This window comes from Haliotis rubra, unplaced genomic scaffold, assembly GCF_003918875.1.
Source record: "Haliotis rubra isolate DU_JTF1 unplaced genomic scaffold, ASM391887v1 Scf306, whole genome shotgun sequence".
In the NCBI taxonomy this organism is placed as follows: Eukaryota; Metazoa; Mollusca; class Gastropoda; order Lepetellida; family Haliotidae; genus Haliotis; species Haliotis rubra.
The window spans coordinates 675,511-691,082 of NW_025766976.1; the positions used below are offsets into that span (position 1 = coordinate 675,511).

A 15,572-nucleotide genomic window follows, 5' to 3' on the forward strand; every position below is an offset into this window, starting at 1 on the left:
GAAATAAATAGTATAGTATTGCTTGTGTTACATTTTGTTACAGGGTCGATATAGTACATACTGATACAATAAGGAACCTCCTCTCGTGAAGCAGTGCAGCACTGAAGACACCGGATGCTCATGAAACAGATGAAGAAGTCTCTTGTTGATTAGTGGATGAACGTGTGAATGAATGAATGGGTGAAGGTAAGTAAGTGCATGAGTAGGTGTGTAGAGTGAGTGAGTGCGTATCACCTTCAGCAACACCCCAGCAACATCACGGATCGATGACATCATATGTGAACTCCAAGGAACAACAAAAACAGCAAGAGCAAGTCTGTATATCAATCTCCATCAATCCACGTTCAAGGTTTTCCGATCCAATCTAGATACCAAGATTTGCTTTGGCATATAATAATCTTCTTATTGCATCACGTGACAGGAAATGACGTAATGTGACGTAGGATCAACGTCGTCTCCCCGTCACAAGGTGAAGGTTGCTGAGTGATGGTTAATGTGGTTTGTTTCGTGTAATACCCATCGTGATAGACATCAGCTGTAATAATTACACCTGTACAATATTTCATGATTGATGCGTTCAGCTCTCCGATTGAAAGACGAGTAATGAACGTTTGGAAAAAAATGTTTAATATCTTTTCTCAAGAAAATATAAACATCATCCTTTGTGAGAATCACGTGTTCTTTTTTGATGATTAGATACAGAACTTTGTTTGATGCGATATTTAAAACACACAAAAATAAATTGTTACATTTTCAGGATATTGAAGGTTAAATCTGAATCGGTATGAATATGAGAGTTTGTGTGTGACTTTAGCAGCTGTTGTGTCCTGGCGTCTTCGTTTCCTAACGTCTAATTGCAGTGGGATCTGGTTCACGGCTCAATGTAAGGTCACCACGTGAGGTCATCGCACAGTCCTTGCTGTAGTTGCCCAAATAAGGAAATACCTAAACAAGATGGCGTCGTTTCCTCGAGTTAGCAATTCCGTTGACGAATTCATCACGTGATAAACTGTCATCCCCTAAGGAAAAAAAGAAATAATTACTAACATAATTCATTACACTAATTCCGTTGAATGTCATAATCTTGAATTTCATGATTAGGACAAAATGATTAGAGGTACTGACACTGATGTCTGTGATATCAGTTGACGGTGTCTTTGGAGCAGATTATTCTATTCTTGTCTGCAATTCCGTTCTCCGTGGTCGCCTCGACTTCAGTATAGAAAGCCAATATACATTCAGTCTGTTTCTTCATGTGAAACAATATTGTCCATATTGATCTGGGGAGCTAGGGGGGCAACCATTTTGTACACACTCAGCAATTTTAAGCATAAATTTACGTTTCAAACTATCCTTAGAAATTATGGGAAGAGGACATGGCATGCAGGGATGGGGTCACTTAATTTGTACATACATTTTATGGGTGTGGGTGTGGGTGTGGGTGTGGGTGTGGGTGTGGGTGTGTCATTCACTTTGTACATGCTTCACAATAAAAATAATCATCACCCCCCACCCCCCTAGCCATTAACATGAACGATCCCTGACAAAAGTAATCCCCCCACCCCACCCCAAATTACACCCAGAAAACCAAAAACAAAGGAGTATTCTTCATTAAGTTAATACAGTTTACAAGCGAAAAGGTATTTACTCGTATTTAGATAGTGATGACTCCCAGAATATAATCCGTTCCCGACAATTACCAAATGGATGATTGATGACTATCCACTGTACCTCTTCTGCCGTTAAAATTACCATATATCGCATGCTTATGGATGCGATCGATCGATCACAGCGTTTTTCAGAGTTGACCAGGAATAAACCACGATTTCTTCGTCATTATTCCTAGCGATTTATCATAAACCTACCTTATATAGCATAATGACAATTGATGGAGAATAATTTTCAACAAAGCGAGTTTATATTTATTATTCAGAATCAGCAGGTTCGTTCGATTTTACAATGTTTCTGGCTCTCCTGTTACTACTTTGGCTATCATATTTACTTTCAATAATTACTCTTATTACGATTAATGGTGTTCAAGTGAACAGCAATTTATTAACAAAAATAAAAGCGACAAAACCCTTTCCAAATCCATAAGAAATATCTTTTAAATCTATAGTCGATTGAATGATTCCGATGATATGAGCATGTGTTTACGAATCGCTATACTGTGTAATTAGCGAGCGAATCTTGACCCGTCACAAATACATGCAAAGACTGGTCAATTGTTGTCCTGTATACACACAAAAACACACGGGAACGTATGACATATCAAGCTATCAACGACATATCACATCATTCGGTCCTAATTTACTTCGTGAACCACCATTCCCAAATTCCAGTTCGATATATAGTATGACCAGAAACTATTGAGAATTTTAGGAATATGTTTAATTGGATTTCTAGTATAAATGACCTTGACCAGCTATCAAGTGCTTGGTTTCATTCAAGAGAGACATCTCCGTTAATACTTTTTCATTAGTTTGTGAAGAGTTATCCCCCTTTGTTTACTTGATAGCAGACGACATTTTCAGTGATCCTCAGTATGGATGATTTAGAGAAGAGGAAGTTGATTTTAGAGTATTATAACAAGGGCATCAGATCAGCTAAAGTGATTTCAAGTAGAACAGGCATCCCCTTGTGCACTGTTTATCGTGTTTTGAAAATATTGCAAATGGATATGGCAGGTAGGCCCAGAACATTGACTGTCGGTGACATGAGGCGGCTTGGTATTCTTGTTTCTAAAAACAAACGAAGGAGTTTAGAAAACTTAAGGCTGGATATGATTGATAGAGGAACTGTGGCTGTCTGTAAGGAGACAATTAGAACTGAGCTGCATGCAATGGGTTGGCAGAAAAGTCGAGGAATTCCATCACCGATCATGAAACCTGAACAAAAGAGCGAAGGTTGAACTGGTGCTTACAGCATAGAAATTTTAACTGGGACAATGTGATTTTCTCAGATGAAAGTTCTGTGTGGCTGTTTCCTAATACACTGAAATTCTGGACCAAACAAACTGAAAAACCTTTGTATCAGCGCCCAAAGTACAGTCCGAAATTTAACGTGTGGGGTGGCATATCTGTGTTAGGGGCAACGCCCCTCTGTGTATTTGAAGGGAATATGAACAGTGAGCGGTACACAGATATTCTCGAGGGACATTTACTTCCATCTGCTCACGTGTTCTATAGAAATTTCTGGATTTTCCAGCAGGACAACGACCCAAAACATCGTTCAAAGCATTCACAGGCCTGGTTTCGAACCCAAAATATGACATTATTAGAATTGGCCAAGCTATAGCCCTGACCTAAATCCAATAGAAAATGTTTGGGGACGTATGAAGGAAAGTGTCAATAAGAAAAATCTGACAAATATTGCTGAAATGAAAGAAGAGGTGGTCCGATATTGGGACAGCATGGACCACGACTTTCTAACTTCTTTGATCAGTAGTATGCCCCGCATCATTGAAGCCTGCATTGCTGCCCATGGTGACTTGACAAAATACTAACTGTTCACCTGTCTTTGAATCTGTTGTAATGTTCTGCTAATATTCACATTTAATACGTCAGTAATGAGTGAAAAAAAATAATACAATCTTAAATTCTCAATAATTTCTGGTTGTACTTATATCGACGATGAACTGTACCATGCTCCTGCCCCTATTACGTCTCCACCTTAGACACACACCTTCAAGCGATCATTATTCTAATTGTAGATTTACCGCCATGTCCCTGTAGAAACGGTACATCTATCACAATTTATTTCCATCTAATACATACACCATCATGCCCCCGAGTAAACAGTACAAGTGCCACAATGTTATCTTCATCTACTGCGCACACCATCTTACCCCTGAGGAAACAGTACAACTGCCACAACTTTATCTCCTACAACTGCCACAATTTTATCTTCATCTACGACATACACCATCTTACTCACTAATAAACAGTACAACTGCCAAAATTTTATCTCCATCTACGACATACACCATCTTACTCCCTAATAAACAGTACAACTGCCACAATTTTATCTTCATCTACGTCATACACCATCTTACTCCCTAATAAACAGTACAACTGCCACAATTTTATCTTCATCTACGACATACACCATCTTGCCCCTGGGTAAACGATACAGCTTATCATCATTCAACGACATGCACTACAGTGTCCGCGATTAAACCTTTCAACTACCACAGTTGTTCCTGTGAACTACTTCAAAGGAGACTTTCTTGGAGGTTTGACATTTGTATTGTAAGAGCTGCCGTGTGGGGTTTCAATTGTTTAATTTTACAAATTTCTCTAGGGTTAGCGAAGATATTGAGTGAAGCGGAATTGGTTTAGTTCATTGTTTCGAATGAGTTATCGATTTCAAAGCAGGACAATTCGACGTAACAGTTAGTAACAGAAGTAGATATATTTCAAGCTCTTTGATGTACGATATGTTTGAAAAACATTTTCTTAAGTAAATTTGTATCGCATTTCCTTGACAACAACATCTTACAACACATACTTTGAAGACTGTTAGTACCAAAAATCTGCATTTTTATAATTTTAGGTATTCTCACTGTAGAATTTACACCCTCTTTGCTTAGAATTTGGAACCGAGTGTTTTAAGCCATTGTTATCATTAGAATGTAGATGGATCCATGTATTCAAACGTACATGATTTTTGTGAAGATAAGCGTGAGAGTTATCAAATGGAATTCGAAAATGATCAAGCATTCTTTAAGAGCATGGTGGAATGCTTGTTTTATCATTCGCGAAGAATCGGTAAGAATTGTATTTTACAAACCCATGCTTGTATTAAGAGGCAACTAACGGGATCGGGTGGTCAAGATTACTGACTCGTTTGAGGCATGAGTTCGAATCCCAATTGCGTAGATCAGTGCTCATGGTGTTAATTACTAGCTTGTCCATATTTGATGATATACATACAGAAGTCAGACATACAGCGCCAATATTACTGAGACGCCACCAACACCCCTTACACCCCAACCACAAACAAGCCAGCAACCATACAAACATTTGATGAAATGCACAGTCAAGTAGACTCGTGGGAAATCAAACCAAGTCATCAGTACAATGACAACTTTCAAAAACATAATATTATATCACCAAAGGCACGTGTAATGCATGACAAGACATTTCAACGTTTTTCTGCTAACCTTTACACTTCAGTCATCAAACATTTCCACATACCATTAGCATCCCAGGCAAAGAAGAGTATGGGAGCTGGTAGACTGAACGTTGTTCCAAGCCCTGTCTGAGCTTTTGTCAGAGACTTTGTATCTTCATTACTATTTGGGTATGGAGATCCCTTTTCAATTTGGAGTTTTGCTTCTACTTTATTGACGTCGTTTCCGTCACTGTTGTCGTTTCCTCGGCCTATCCTAGGGAAGGTATTTTCATCACTCTGGGTGAAGAATGACCCCCGTGTCTCGATCCCATCCCTTAACGTGTCCTCCACCCCTCCGCTCCTACCTATCCGGGGGTATGTGTTTTCACTGCTGGCGGTGTAGAAGCTGCGGCGGCCGATGCGGGGATAGTCGTTGTCCTTACTGTTGGTCCAGAAGATGCCCGCACAGGAGCCCGCCACAGCGAACACCAGGAACACCAAACTCTCCTTCATCCTGCGCCGGGGATCTGTGAACAGTGATGGAGGGAATGAATGAGTATCAGCGAAGGTGTGAGCGGATGAGTGATTGAATGGGTGTTTGAGTGAGTGAGTGAATGAATGGTTGTGTGTGAATGAATGAAATTGTGAGTGAGTGAGTGAGCTTGTGAGAGAGGGAATGAGGTCTAACGGCTCTTTGAACATTATTTCAGTATTATCAGCGTGATATCTTCATGAATGAACGCTAGTGTTGCTGGTCGTACTTATTTCTGCAACCCACGAGTACGAGCATGATGCCAACGTGAACAAGAGTGAGTGAGTCTGGTTTAACGCCTCTTTTAGCAATATTCCAGCAATATCACGGAGGGGGACACCAGAAATAGGCTTCATACGTACGCATGTGTGGAATCGAACCAGGGCCTTCGGCGTGACGAGCTAACGCTTTAAGCACTAGGTTGCCCCACCGCCCCCAACGTGAGGAAGAAATATAATCAGGCCAAACAGGGAATCCCACGATCACAGGCTCCGGCTCATCCAAGGGACACAACTGTGCGCAGCCAATTGTAGCGACTTTGATTGCTGGTCGTACCCCTTTTCCTTTGTTTATTTCTGCCACAGATGTATAGACAGAAATAGGAAAAGATCACCAAGGTTCGGAGTGAGTGAGTGAATAAGATTTTTTCGCCTCTTTCAGCAATACTCTAGCAACATCACGGCGGGGGACACCAGCAATGGACTTCACAAATTGTATCCATGTGAGGGATCGAACCTGGCATCCTCCCCCCTCCTCCCCTCCCCCGAAAGTTTAAGAAATCTAAGATTTATGTGCGTTTATCATGATATGAATTTAGTTGAGAAAATTGATTGTATGAAGTTGCAGCTGTGTTTTGTGTGAAAACGCTCAACTAAATGTCTATAATAAACGTAATAGATTACATGAGAGAAATATACATGTATAGCAGATAGAATATAAAGAAACATGTCGTGAAGAAGGTATACTCATAATAATAATATGCGACGTTCTTCATTTGTTTTTTTTCCTCGGTGTTCAAGGTTCATTAGAGAGCAAGAACTCTGAGTTGATGAAGGGGGTTGGGGTAGCCTAGTGGTTACGGCATTCGCTCGTCACGCCGGAGATCCGAGTTCGATTCCCCACAAGGGTACAATGTGTGAAGCCCATTTCTGGTGTCCCCCGCCGTCATATTGCTGGAATATTGCTAAAGGCGGCGTAAAACTAAACTCAGTGATAAGTGATCTGAGCGGATGACACCTCAGGCGATTGGCAGTGTCTGGATTAACCGCAAATCATGATTAATTCATATAACGTCATGTTAACAAGAGACTCTATGCCCAAATACGTCTAGTTCTATACAAGAGACCTATTGCAGGAACCATTGACATTAATACATTTGTACATGAGTACACCGACCGTACAATACTAATCGTTAAGATGTTTTCTGACAATTCGACTGAAATTAACTGTTCAGCGAGATAAGAATCTATAGAGTAACTGTCGTAAATTGTCTGGAGTATCTGATTTCCACAATCACTACTGAGAATTAATGGCATCACGAATTCTAAAAACGTAAGTACAAAAACTGAAAATGGAAAGGTGATTTGGAATGTGTATAGTCCTTTTAAACGTCCCACGTGTTTTCGTTAGTATTTGCGCGAGATGTAATTGTTTCCATTCTAAATATGTCTTGCTGCAACTCCTGTGGGATTCAAACTCAGAATTGTTTGGAACCAAAAATATTTGGTTCACAGTTGCGTTTCATAAAACCAGTCCCAACTCCGCAATCGCAGAGCCCAATTAGTAATGTTGTGCAGATTGTGAATCACATTGTGAACCATAGATGCAGTGAAAAGAGATTCAATACCACAGCGGATGTCACTGCAAGCGTTTCAAAGGGTAATCCCATGAAACTACAATCTAGAGATGAAACATGAATGGGGAAAAAATGATTTCAGATTGTACACACGGCCTGCACACTTTCTTATAATCTAATGTCAACAACAAGCAGGCTTGCCACATCCAAATGAAATATAATGAAGGTTCTGGCAAATATCGCAGTTTATTTCTGAGGATGTTAGGCGTACATCATACAACATGACACGCATGTTTAGATATTTAAGCAACGGTGTATAACTAATTTGTATCAAAACCACAGTTTGACCCATTTTGAATTTTTAAGCAATGATTGATGTAAGATAACCGAGGTCCCTGTCCAATCTAGGATATGGAGTCCAAATGTCCCTTAGGAAGTCTAATCTCCGATTTATCACTATAAACTACACACACATAGGCTTTCCTTCAATACGGTAGATGGAGACGACGATGAAAGAAACTTCAATGATACTGACGTGACTTGCATTTGTCAAACGCATCCGATGGTCCATAAGAAAAACATATTGCTCTTTGGTTGTCGCGATCGGCAATTGGAATCCTTATTTAGCCAAGGCATCTGGAAAACGTGATGTGTACATCATACGGATGCTGCTTCATGGCCAAATAGGAGAACGTGGAAGTGTAATGTAAAGCTGACGGTGGACAAAACCTATTGCGAAAGATACAGAAATATGAGCTTTGTTCCTGATGAATGTTGTTGAGGATTAGCGACGAATGTACTTCATGGCGATAAATGCCAACTGGTGACCAATAGCAACCAAGAAGTAGTCGTTTCTCCAGGCAATGTCAAGCAAAGTGTAGTGCATTGTATACAATGGTGGTGTACAATAACGCTATAGTCAATTTTAAACTCAAACTGAAAAAAGTTCGAGGTATATATGACTTTATTGTATTTCTGAGGATGAAATACTGTATTTATTCTTCTTATAAAGCAAATTCGTAAAATGAAATAACATTATATCACTTTACAAATAGTATGTTATCTTGTTACGCTAATAGAACTGATATATCAGATGTAAAATACAGCATGAAAATTGATATGTTTATGTAATTATAGATAGTGACAGGCAGATAGCTCCTTATAATGTGAGGTGTCACCATGAGATGGAATCACTAACATGTGATGCTAACTGGTAAAGAGCTAATTGCTTTTGTTGTAGAGAATTCGACTCTTAAAAAACGACAAAACCCTTCAGGCTGACACCAGGTGTTCGGAAACATTTCGGTGAATCCTCCCCGACCGATGGCATCTGTCCACTATAATACAAGCCAAGGCATTGCATCCGATATCATGATTATCGTCACTGAAGAGTCAAATTTTGAAATGTCCACCTGTCGACAACAAACCTTTTTTGATAGCTGTTTCGACTTTGGATGTTCTAAACTTAAACTTCTTTTGAGCAAGTGTCATATAACACTCTATGAAATCCTGATTTGACGGGCGTACATCTTATTGTGAAATATTGTAAATAAGCAGGAATATTGCGTGACTGAAACGGAAAGTTGACAATTGAAAAGATGAAGTTGTCTTTTTTTAAACAGACTTTTGAATTGATATTTATCAATCTAAAACGTTATGCACAGTACTAATTATGAAAGTGATCAGGTAATTTCACTATCCTTTTGAATGTGAAGCTTAGGTGGGCCAATCGAGAGAATGCAAGTTGACCACGTTTGTTTGATGTAAGATCATCGATATACCTAAAGCGTAACTTAAACGTCGGGGCCAAGTTCCCTCAACTGTGCTTTGAAGATTTTATTGCACGAGTGAGTGAGTGAGTGAGTTTAGTTTTACGCCGCACTCAGCAATATTCCAGCTATATGGCGGCGGTCTGTAAATAATCGAGTCTGGACCAGACAATCCAGTCATCAACAGCATGAGCATCGATCTGCGCAATTGGGAACCGATGACATGTGTCAACCAAGTCAGCGAAACTGACCACCCGATCCCGTTAGTCGCCTCTTACGACAAGATAGTCGCCTTTTTTATGGCAAGCACATGGGTTGCTGAAGACCTATTCTACCCCGGATCTTCACGGGTCCGGGATCACCACGCTGGGAAGAGTGTATTGAAGTCATAGAGATTATATTGGCAACTGTTGTTATTTATATTGCAGATTATTTTCTGAGTGGGATGTTTTAGATTTCGTTGTTGAGAATACATACTATGAAGACAAACTCTCATTTCTGAAATGATGACAATGGGATGCTTGTAAACGACAAACTGAGCAGAAAACCGTTAGCCACAGTACATGTGAATGAATATGTTCTTTTGTAACCCTGTGTTTAGCGTTTCGGCGTATATCACTGTTAACTACCAATGAAAATATACTGAGTTTTAAAGCGATAACAGGGATGCTGACATCTTTCGGACTAGGGCGGTGGGGTAGCCTAGTGGTTAAAGCGTTAGCTCGTCACGCCGAAGGCCCGGGTTCGATTCCCCGCATGAGTACAATGGGTGAAGCCCATTTCTGGTGTCACCCGATTTGATATTGCTGGAATATTGCTAAAAGCGGCGTTACATCCAACTCACTCACTAAACGTTTTTAGGTCTAAGTTAAGTATTTCCTATATTCAAGTTAACTCACCACACAGTCGGAATGTGAAATACCACGCGCATAAACGTTATACCAATATTGAATCTGCTATACCGTTCAGTTGCTACACTTTGTTGCATGGTGGTGAGATTTAATTACTATAAATGACGTTGTATGCCAACAGGCCTTTTTTAATTGAGTGTTTGACTTAGAAAATGGAATATCAGAGAACTAACACGACAAGATATAGATAATCCTCCCACTGATCAGATCTCTGAGCGATCAATCATGTGGACATATATGACAAACAGACATGCATAATTAAACAGCGATCAATCAGTCGGTTACACTTTAATTATCCAAATTCGCGATGGGAAAACAATATGGCTAAACCAAAAATGGACACTCGTGTAATAATAATGATCATAAAAAAAATGTAGTATTTCTACTGCGCCGAAGTGAATTCAAGAAAACTTGCAAGATCAAGCAATGTCGCGTCCAGTCGGAGAATCTGTCCGTGTGAGGTGAGGTGAGGTGAGGTGAGGTGAGGTGAGGTGAATGTTACTGCACTTCCACCTGCTACCGCGTACATGCCATACATAAGCTCGTGATAAAGTATAGAGTTACGATAGGTCGTAAAGTTACCAACGTGGATAGGGTCCCTGAACTATATGTTTAATCGTTTACGCCCACTGAACTACTATGCATCAGTTTATCGTGGATACCCCACCCAAGTACATTAGACCCCCAGCCGACCAGTTCTTGATAGAACCACCGACGCTCAATCAACTTGACCAAAGAGCCGGTTTTAAAGCATCGCACAGATATTGATTCTGCCAGTTATTCGGCTGAACTCAAATTAATCAGATGTGTTGGGAACTGGTTTGTAGTTACTCTTTAGGCGATGACAAAAGCGCCATATCTTAACGCCTTTTGGTATGACATGTTGCAAGATCACACCGCCGATCTTCCGTTCTCCTTGAGCTGCTAAACGCTGGATATAACAAGGCTATAGTCAACCGTCGGTAAAGGTCTGATTCATAGGATCGATCGCGATGTACCCAAATTTGAATGTTGTAAACAGATGGCCCTATTTAAACTGCCGACAATCAAAATATCAATTCACCATTATTGAAAACATTCACCCGATACCATGAATCGCTGGATAAATCGTCCTACAATTATTGAAAGTTGAATAAAGTGGTATGGTCCTCTTAAATAATATCGCGTCATTTTCCTATGGTTCCAGAAAATATTATAATAACCTTCCCGTCATTCAACCAAAAGATGGAATGATTATTTTGTATTCTTCTAAGGATTCTTGCCCTACCGGATCCAGTTGCTATGGTACTATGGTACCAGTCATATTGGTACAGAGCATGACAAAGACTGTTTGACAGTAGCGCCGAGTACAAACACGAATCAATTGTACACTGACACTGTATGAAGGTGTTTAGCACAGGTAAGACAGTACAATCAATACAAGATCTAGCTCCACAACAGGTATTTTTTTGAATGGGTAACTACGTTAATTACAAAGCTAGGAATACGTACTTGGCACGCTTCCTACAGATATTAGATTTGTCAATGGAAAGTAATGAAAGAACCTGTAAAGAGTTGGAAACGTGGTAATATTGTAGAATATGACTGGAGCGCAAATGTGAATAAAATGAGCACACTACACAAAAGCGGAATTCATCATCATGTGTTGTGTAATATCTAACCGTTTCTAATAGAAGACTGTGATTAGATTTAATGATTTTTACAATATTAATTCTAAATATTTTAATGTCAATAAATCTAGTGGAATAATAACACTGGAAAAGACAATTCAAGCTTTCAGCAACATTAGATCTTTTCATTACAAATTTAATGTCGATACATCTTCGATTGAATTGTTGTAAGAAGAAATCAACACTTCCATCACCCTGTTGAATCCAAACCTCTTTAAATCAATAAAAGGGGCAATGATTTTAACTTAAAAGCCCAGCAAACAATAGGGATGTTTTGCTTTTTGGGCATTGAAGATACCAATATTGTATTACATTCTTGTGATACCAGTGTCAACCAAAATCCTACGATCTTTAGATAATGATATAATTCTGACAAGATTTTCTCGCCAAAACCACTTTTGGGAAAATATTTGATGTATTGATATGTAATACCAAGGAGACTTTACAGACATTCTGATGAATATATTCTATAACTGGTGAGGCATGGAATCCCTTGTTTATTTAACTGTCATTTAACTGCCGAATTTCATTTCATTCAGGATTTCATACAATCAATGAGTGGCAACAAACATTGTGTATGCATTAGAATTGAACTCTTCTAATAATATTTAAGCATTTTTTATTATCCTTCCAGAAATCTCAACAATGTATTTTGATATCCTCTTCTATTTACAAAGTTGTTGTTTTTATTTTCAACTGAGAAACAATAGCTTGACATTTACCACAAAAATACGTTCTCATAGAAAATAGATCAACTTTATACCGCTTGTTTTACTCGTGGACAGTTGTTTAACCCCTTTAACCCTGGAATAGCGATGCTAGCACCTTGCAGGGGATGTCAAGCGCTCTGCATGTGTATTATTATCATTATTATTATTATTTTATTATTTTTATTATTTTAAAGAAATGTCATTAAAACCAGATCTTCGTGCTCACGTCCACTAGACATAGATCTGGGGACATCTCAACTCGATCGACGTAGGAAGGGTTAACTTTGGATGTCGCGAAAGTGAAAGTCTGAATGTGTTATCCTTTTTCTCATTGAGATCATGCAGCCTCGGGAAGATGAACGCGAGGTATTCCGAATGACATTTCCGAGAAGATCAACTCATTCTGTCTTCAATCGGATAATCATTCGAAAACTGTTTTAATGAGATTGTATTTCGAAGACACCAGCCTGGTCGTTTCTAATTGTTTCCACTGATAATAACTGGAGTTCATTAGACGTATTACGGCAATAGTAAGTGTAATGCAAATACACGCCAACCAGTATCTCATATAATGCTTGTTACTTACCCCAATAAACATATATTACCAGTAGTTCCCCAATGTGATGCGAAGTATTTTGGCCTCATACTACGGAAACTAAATTAGTATGTGGCATTAATTCCGTTGAAATCACTAGCGAAACAATTTGGGAAAATATCGTCTCTCGACTGCGTGTTTGTTTAAGAAGAAAACCGTTCTAAATAAACCAATTACTGATGTCCACCCATTCTCTTAACCCTCCCCTATCACTTCCGGGATATTGAGATATAACATATAAAGGTGAGACATACATATCTTTGATTATATTGCGATATTTCGAGGCTCAGGAACCATACTCTCTCCATCTTTCAAACAGCTACTTCCGGATGAAGATAAACTTTCTCGGTTTTCTCGGTGTTTTTTGTATGTTTTTACTTTGCTAATTCAGGTGTGACTCTTTAAAACTTCAAATATCTATATATACAGACCTATATAACCGCTCTGGTCTATCTTGAAAAGAAATGTGTACAAAGTACATTTTTTTCATGATCTTACAGTCTTCGTAAAATATTCGTTTTATCACTCCGTTAATCCACCCTCTGGGAGATCATTCTTGGGAACACTTCCTGTACCAAATTTAATTAGATTGAATTAAGATATCATTTATTTCTTTTCGGCGTTGAAATCTTACACTCAATAAATCACGCCTTCACAACGATACTAACGGCAAATAATTTTAAATAGCAACATGTGTTTTTGTTAATTTGAACTGACCAAGAATACAATTCATGTAATGAGCATACAACCCTACCTTCTGGTCGACGATACCATTTGCAACGTTGTAAAACAAAACAGTGCTCTAAGATCTTAAATCGTGCATTCGTCTTTTTTCTTGCCTTTTAGCCTCTAGTGTTTTTCATAACTGTGAGGTACAATCGAGCATGTTCTTTTTATCTAGATTTAAAATGACGTCACATGACTCTCGCTCGGGGATGCTTCCGAAATATTATGGTATTATGCAGAGATGACAACCCCAAAGTGTTGCAAATAGTAGTTTCAAGGATCAACATTAGTAGTTTGATCATAAATTAGTAGTCAACTAAATACTTAAAATCATAATGGATTCTGGGAAAGATAATATGCCACAAATCAAGAGTGAAGCTTTAATTTCACATACCTCCAAAAGCAGATTTCCAAATTATCGGCATTACATTTCTTCTTGTCGTCTCTTTTTGGCGAAAATGTATTTATTCAACGAAAATATATGTTTCTGTCTAGATATCCAAATTTTAATGAATTTTCTTCAAATTTCGTAGAATTTCTAGTGCAATCGTTTTGGCGTAGTTTGAGGTTAAAAGTCGTAGCGTCTACGATAAAATCGTAGAGGTTGGCATACCTGCACTATGGTAGTATGAGGCCATTGCCCACATCTGTGACAAAATAACGTCCGATACAAATCCTAATTTGGCTCTTACCATATTGCTGTGTGAGTTTTTCCATGTGAACAATTGACTAGCCTTTGCACGTGTTTATGGTGAACACCTGGTGTCTTCACTATTTGACAGTGATTCATGAACAGATGCTCATATAGCCGAAATGTGACAATCAACTCAGATCTTGGCGACTTTTTCCTGTGGATATGGAAAACGTTTGGTTGTATTTCATGTCTTGCTTGTCAAATGTTTCCCATGTACACAGAATACCATTTTCTGATAATAAAGAATTGTCGTTGTCGCCATAACCATGACTTGATAATCGAGACATTTGTAGTTCCAAACAGCTCAATGTCTTCGATGTTTGACACTGATCAAACAAATGTTAAAATATAATTAATACAATATGAGTTATTTTTTAAGTTAATAACCGCTGATTATATTGATTTTTTCTATAATTATCTAGTCACTCCAGTCGAGGCGGAAATTCCTTAATGTAGCTTCATAACCGTAACGATCAGGAGAGGCTGAGCTTTAACAATGACCATTAAGAGACTTATATAGAATCTTCGTTTAGTGTTTGAAATGTAATCTTTGACGTCTGATTAAAACCTGTGTCTTCAGTTTACTAAAGCAATCCTATCGATTGCTGAATCCAAGACATATTAACGCCTTAAGCTAATAACGTGGTTGCTATTGCTATCGCTGCTTATACAAAATGTTAGAAGACGACCCCATCTGTCAAACTTCATATTTGTCTGTCAAAACTCAGCTGTGGCAGTAGCATATGCTACCGGTAGGGCGGGACTTTAAGCTAAGACATATCCTTTTCACGAGCACCTGGTGTTGTCACTGATCCAGTGATTTTCGGGTATCCCGTCATACGGTTCCAAATGTTTTGGGACCGCCTCCGTGGTGTAGTGGTTAGAGCGTCCGCCCGGAGTGCGGAAGGTCGCAAGTTCGATCCCCGACCGCGTCATACCAAAAGACGTTAAAATATGGTACATTGTTGGTCCCTGCCTGGCGCTCGGCATTAATGGGTACAACAAGGACTGGTCGGCTAGGAGTCAGTATAATGTGTCTGAGTGGGGTATTCATG

At 39.0% G+C, this 15,572-nt stretch overlaps 1 protein-coding gene across 3 annotated transcripts in view; it reads right to left on the minus strand.

Moving 5' to 3' along the window:
- Positions 1-606: 606 nt before the first annotated feature.
- LOC124282901 (HCS2 neuropeptides-like) overlaps positions 607-15,572 on the minus strand; it is an 87,168-nt gene continuing 72,202 nt past the window's right edge. For all 3 annotated transcript variants that reach the window (XM_046718943.1, XM_046718945.1, XM_046718944.1), the window contains 2 exons: positions 5,199-5,642; positions 607-1,019 (listed from right to left, as the gene is read on the minus strand). In XM_046718943.1, the coding sequence (XP_046574899.1) occupies positions 946-1,019; positions 5,199-5,642 (518 nt within the window). In that variant the 3' untranslated portion in view covers positions 607-945. The remainder of the gene's footprint in view (positions 1,020-5,198; positions 5,643-15,572) is intronic.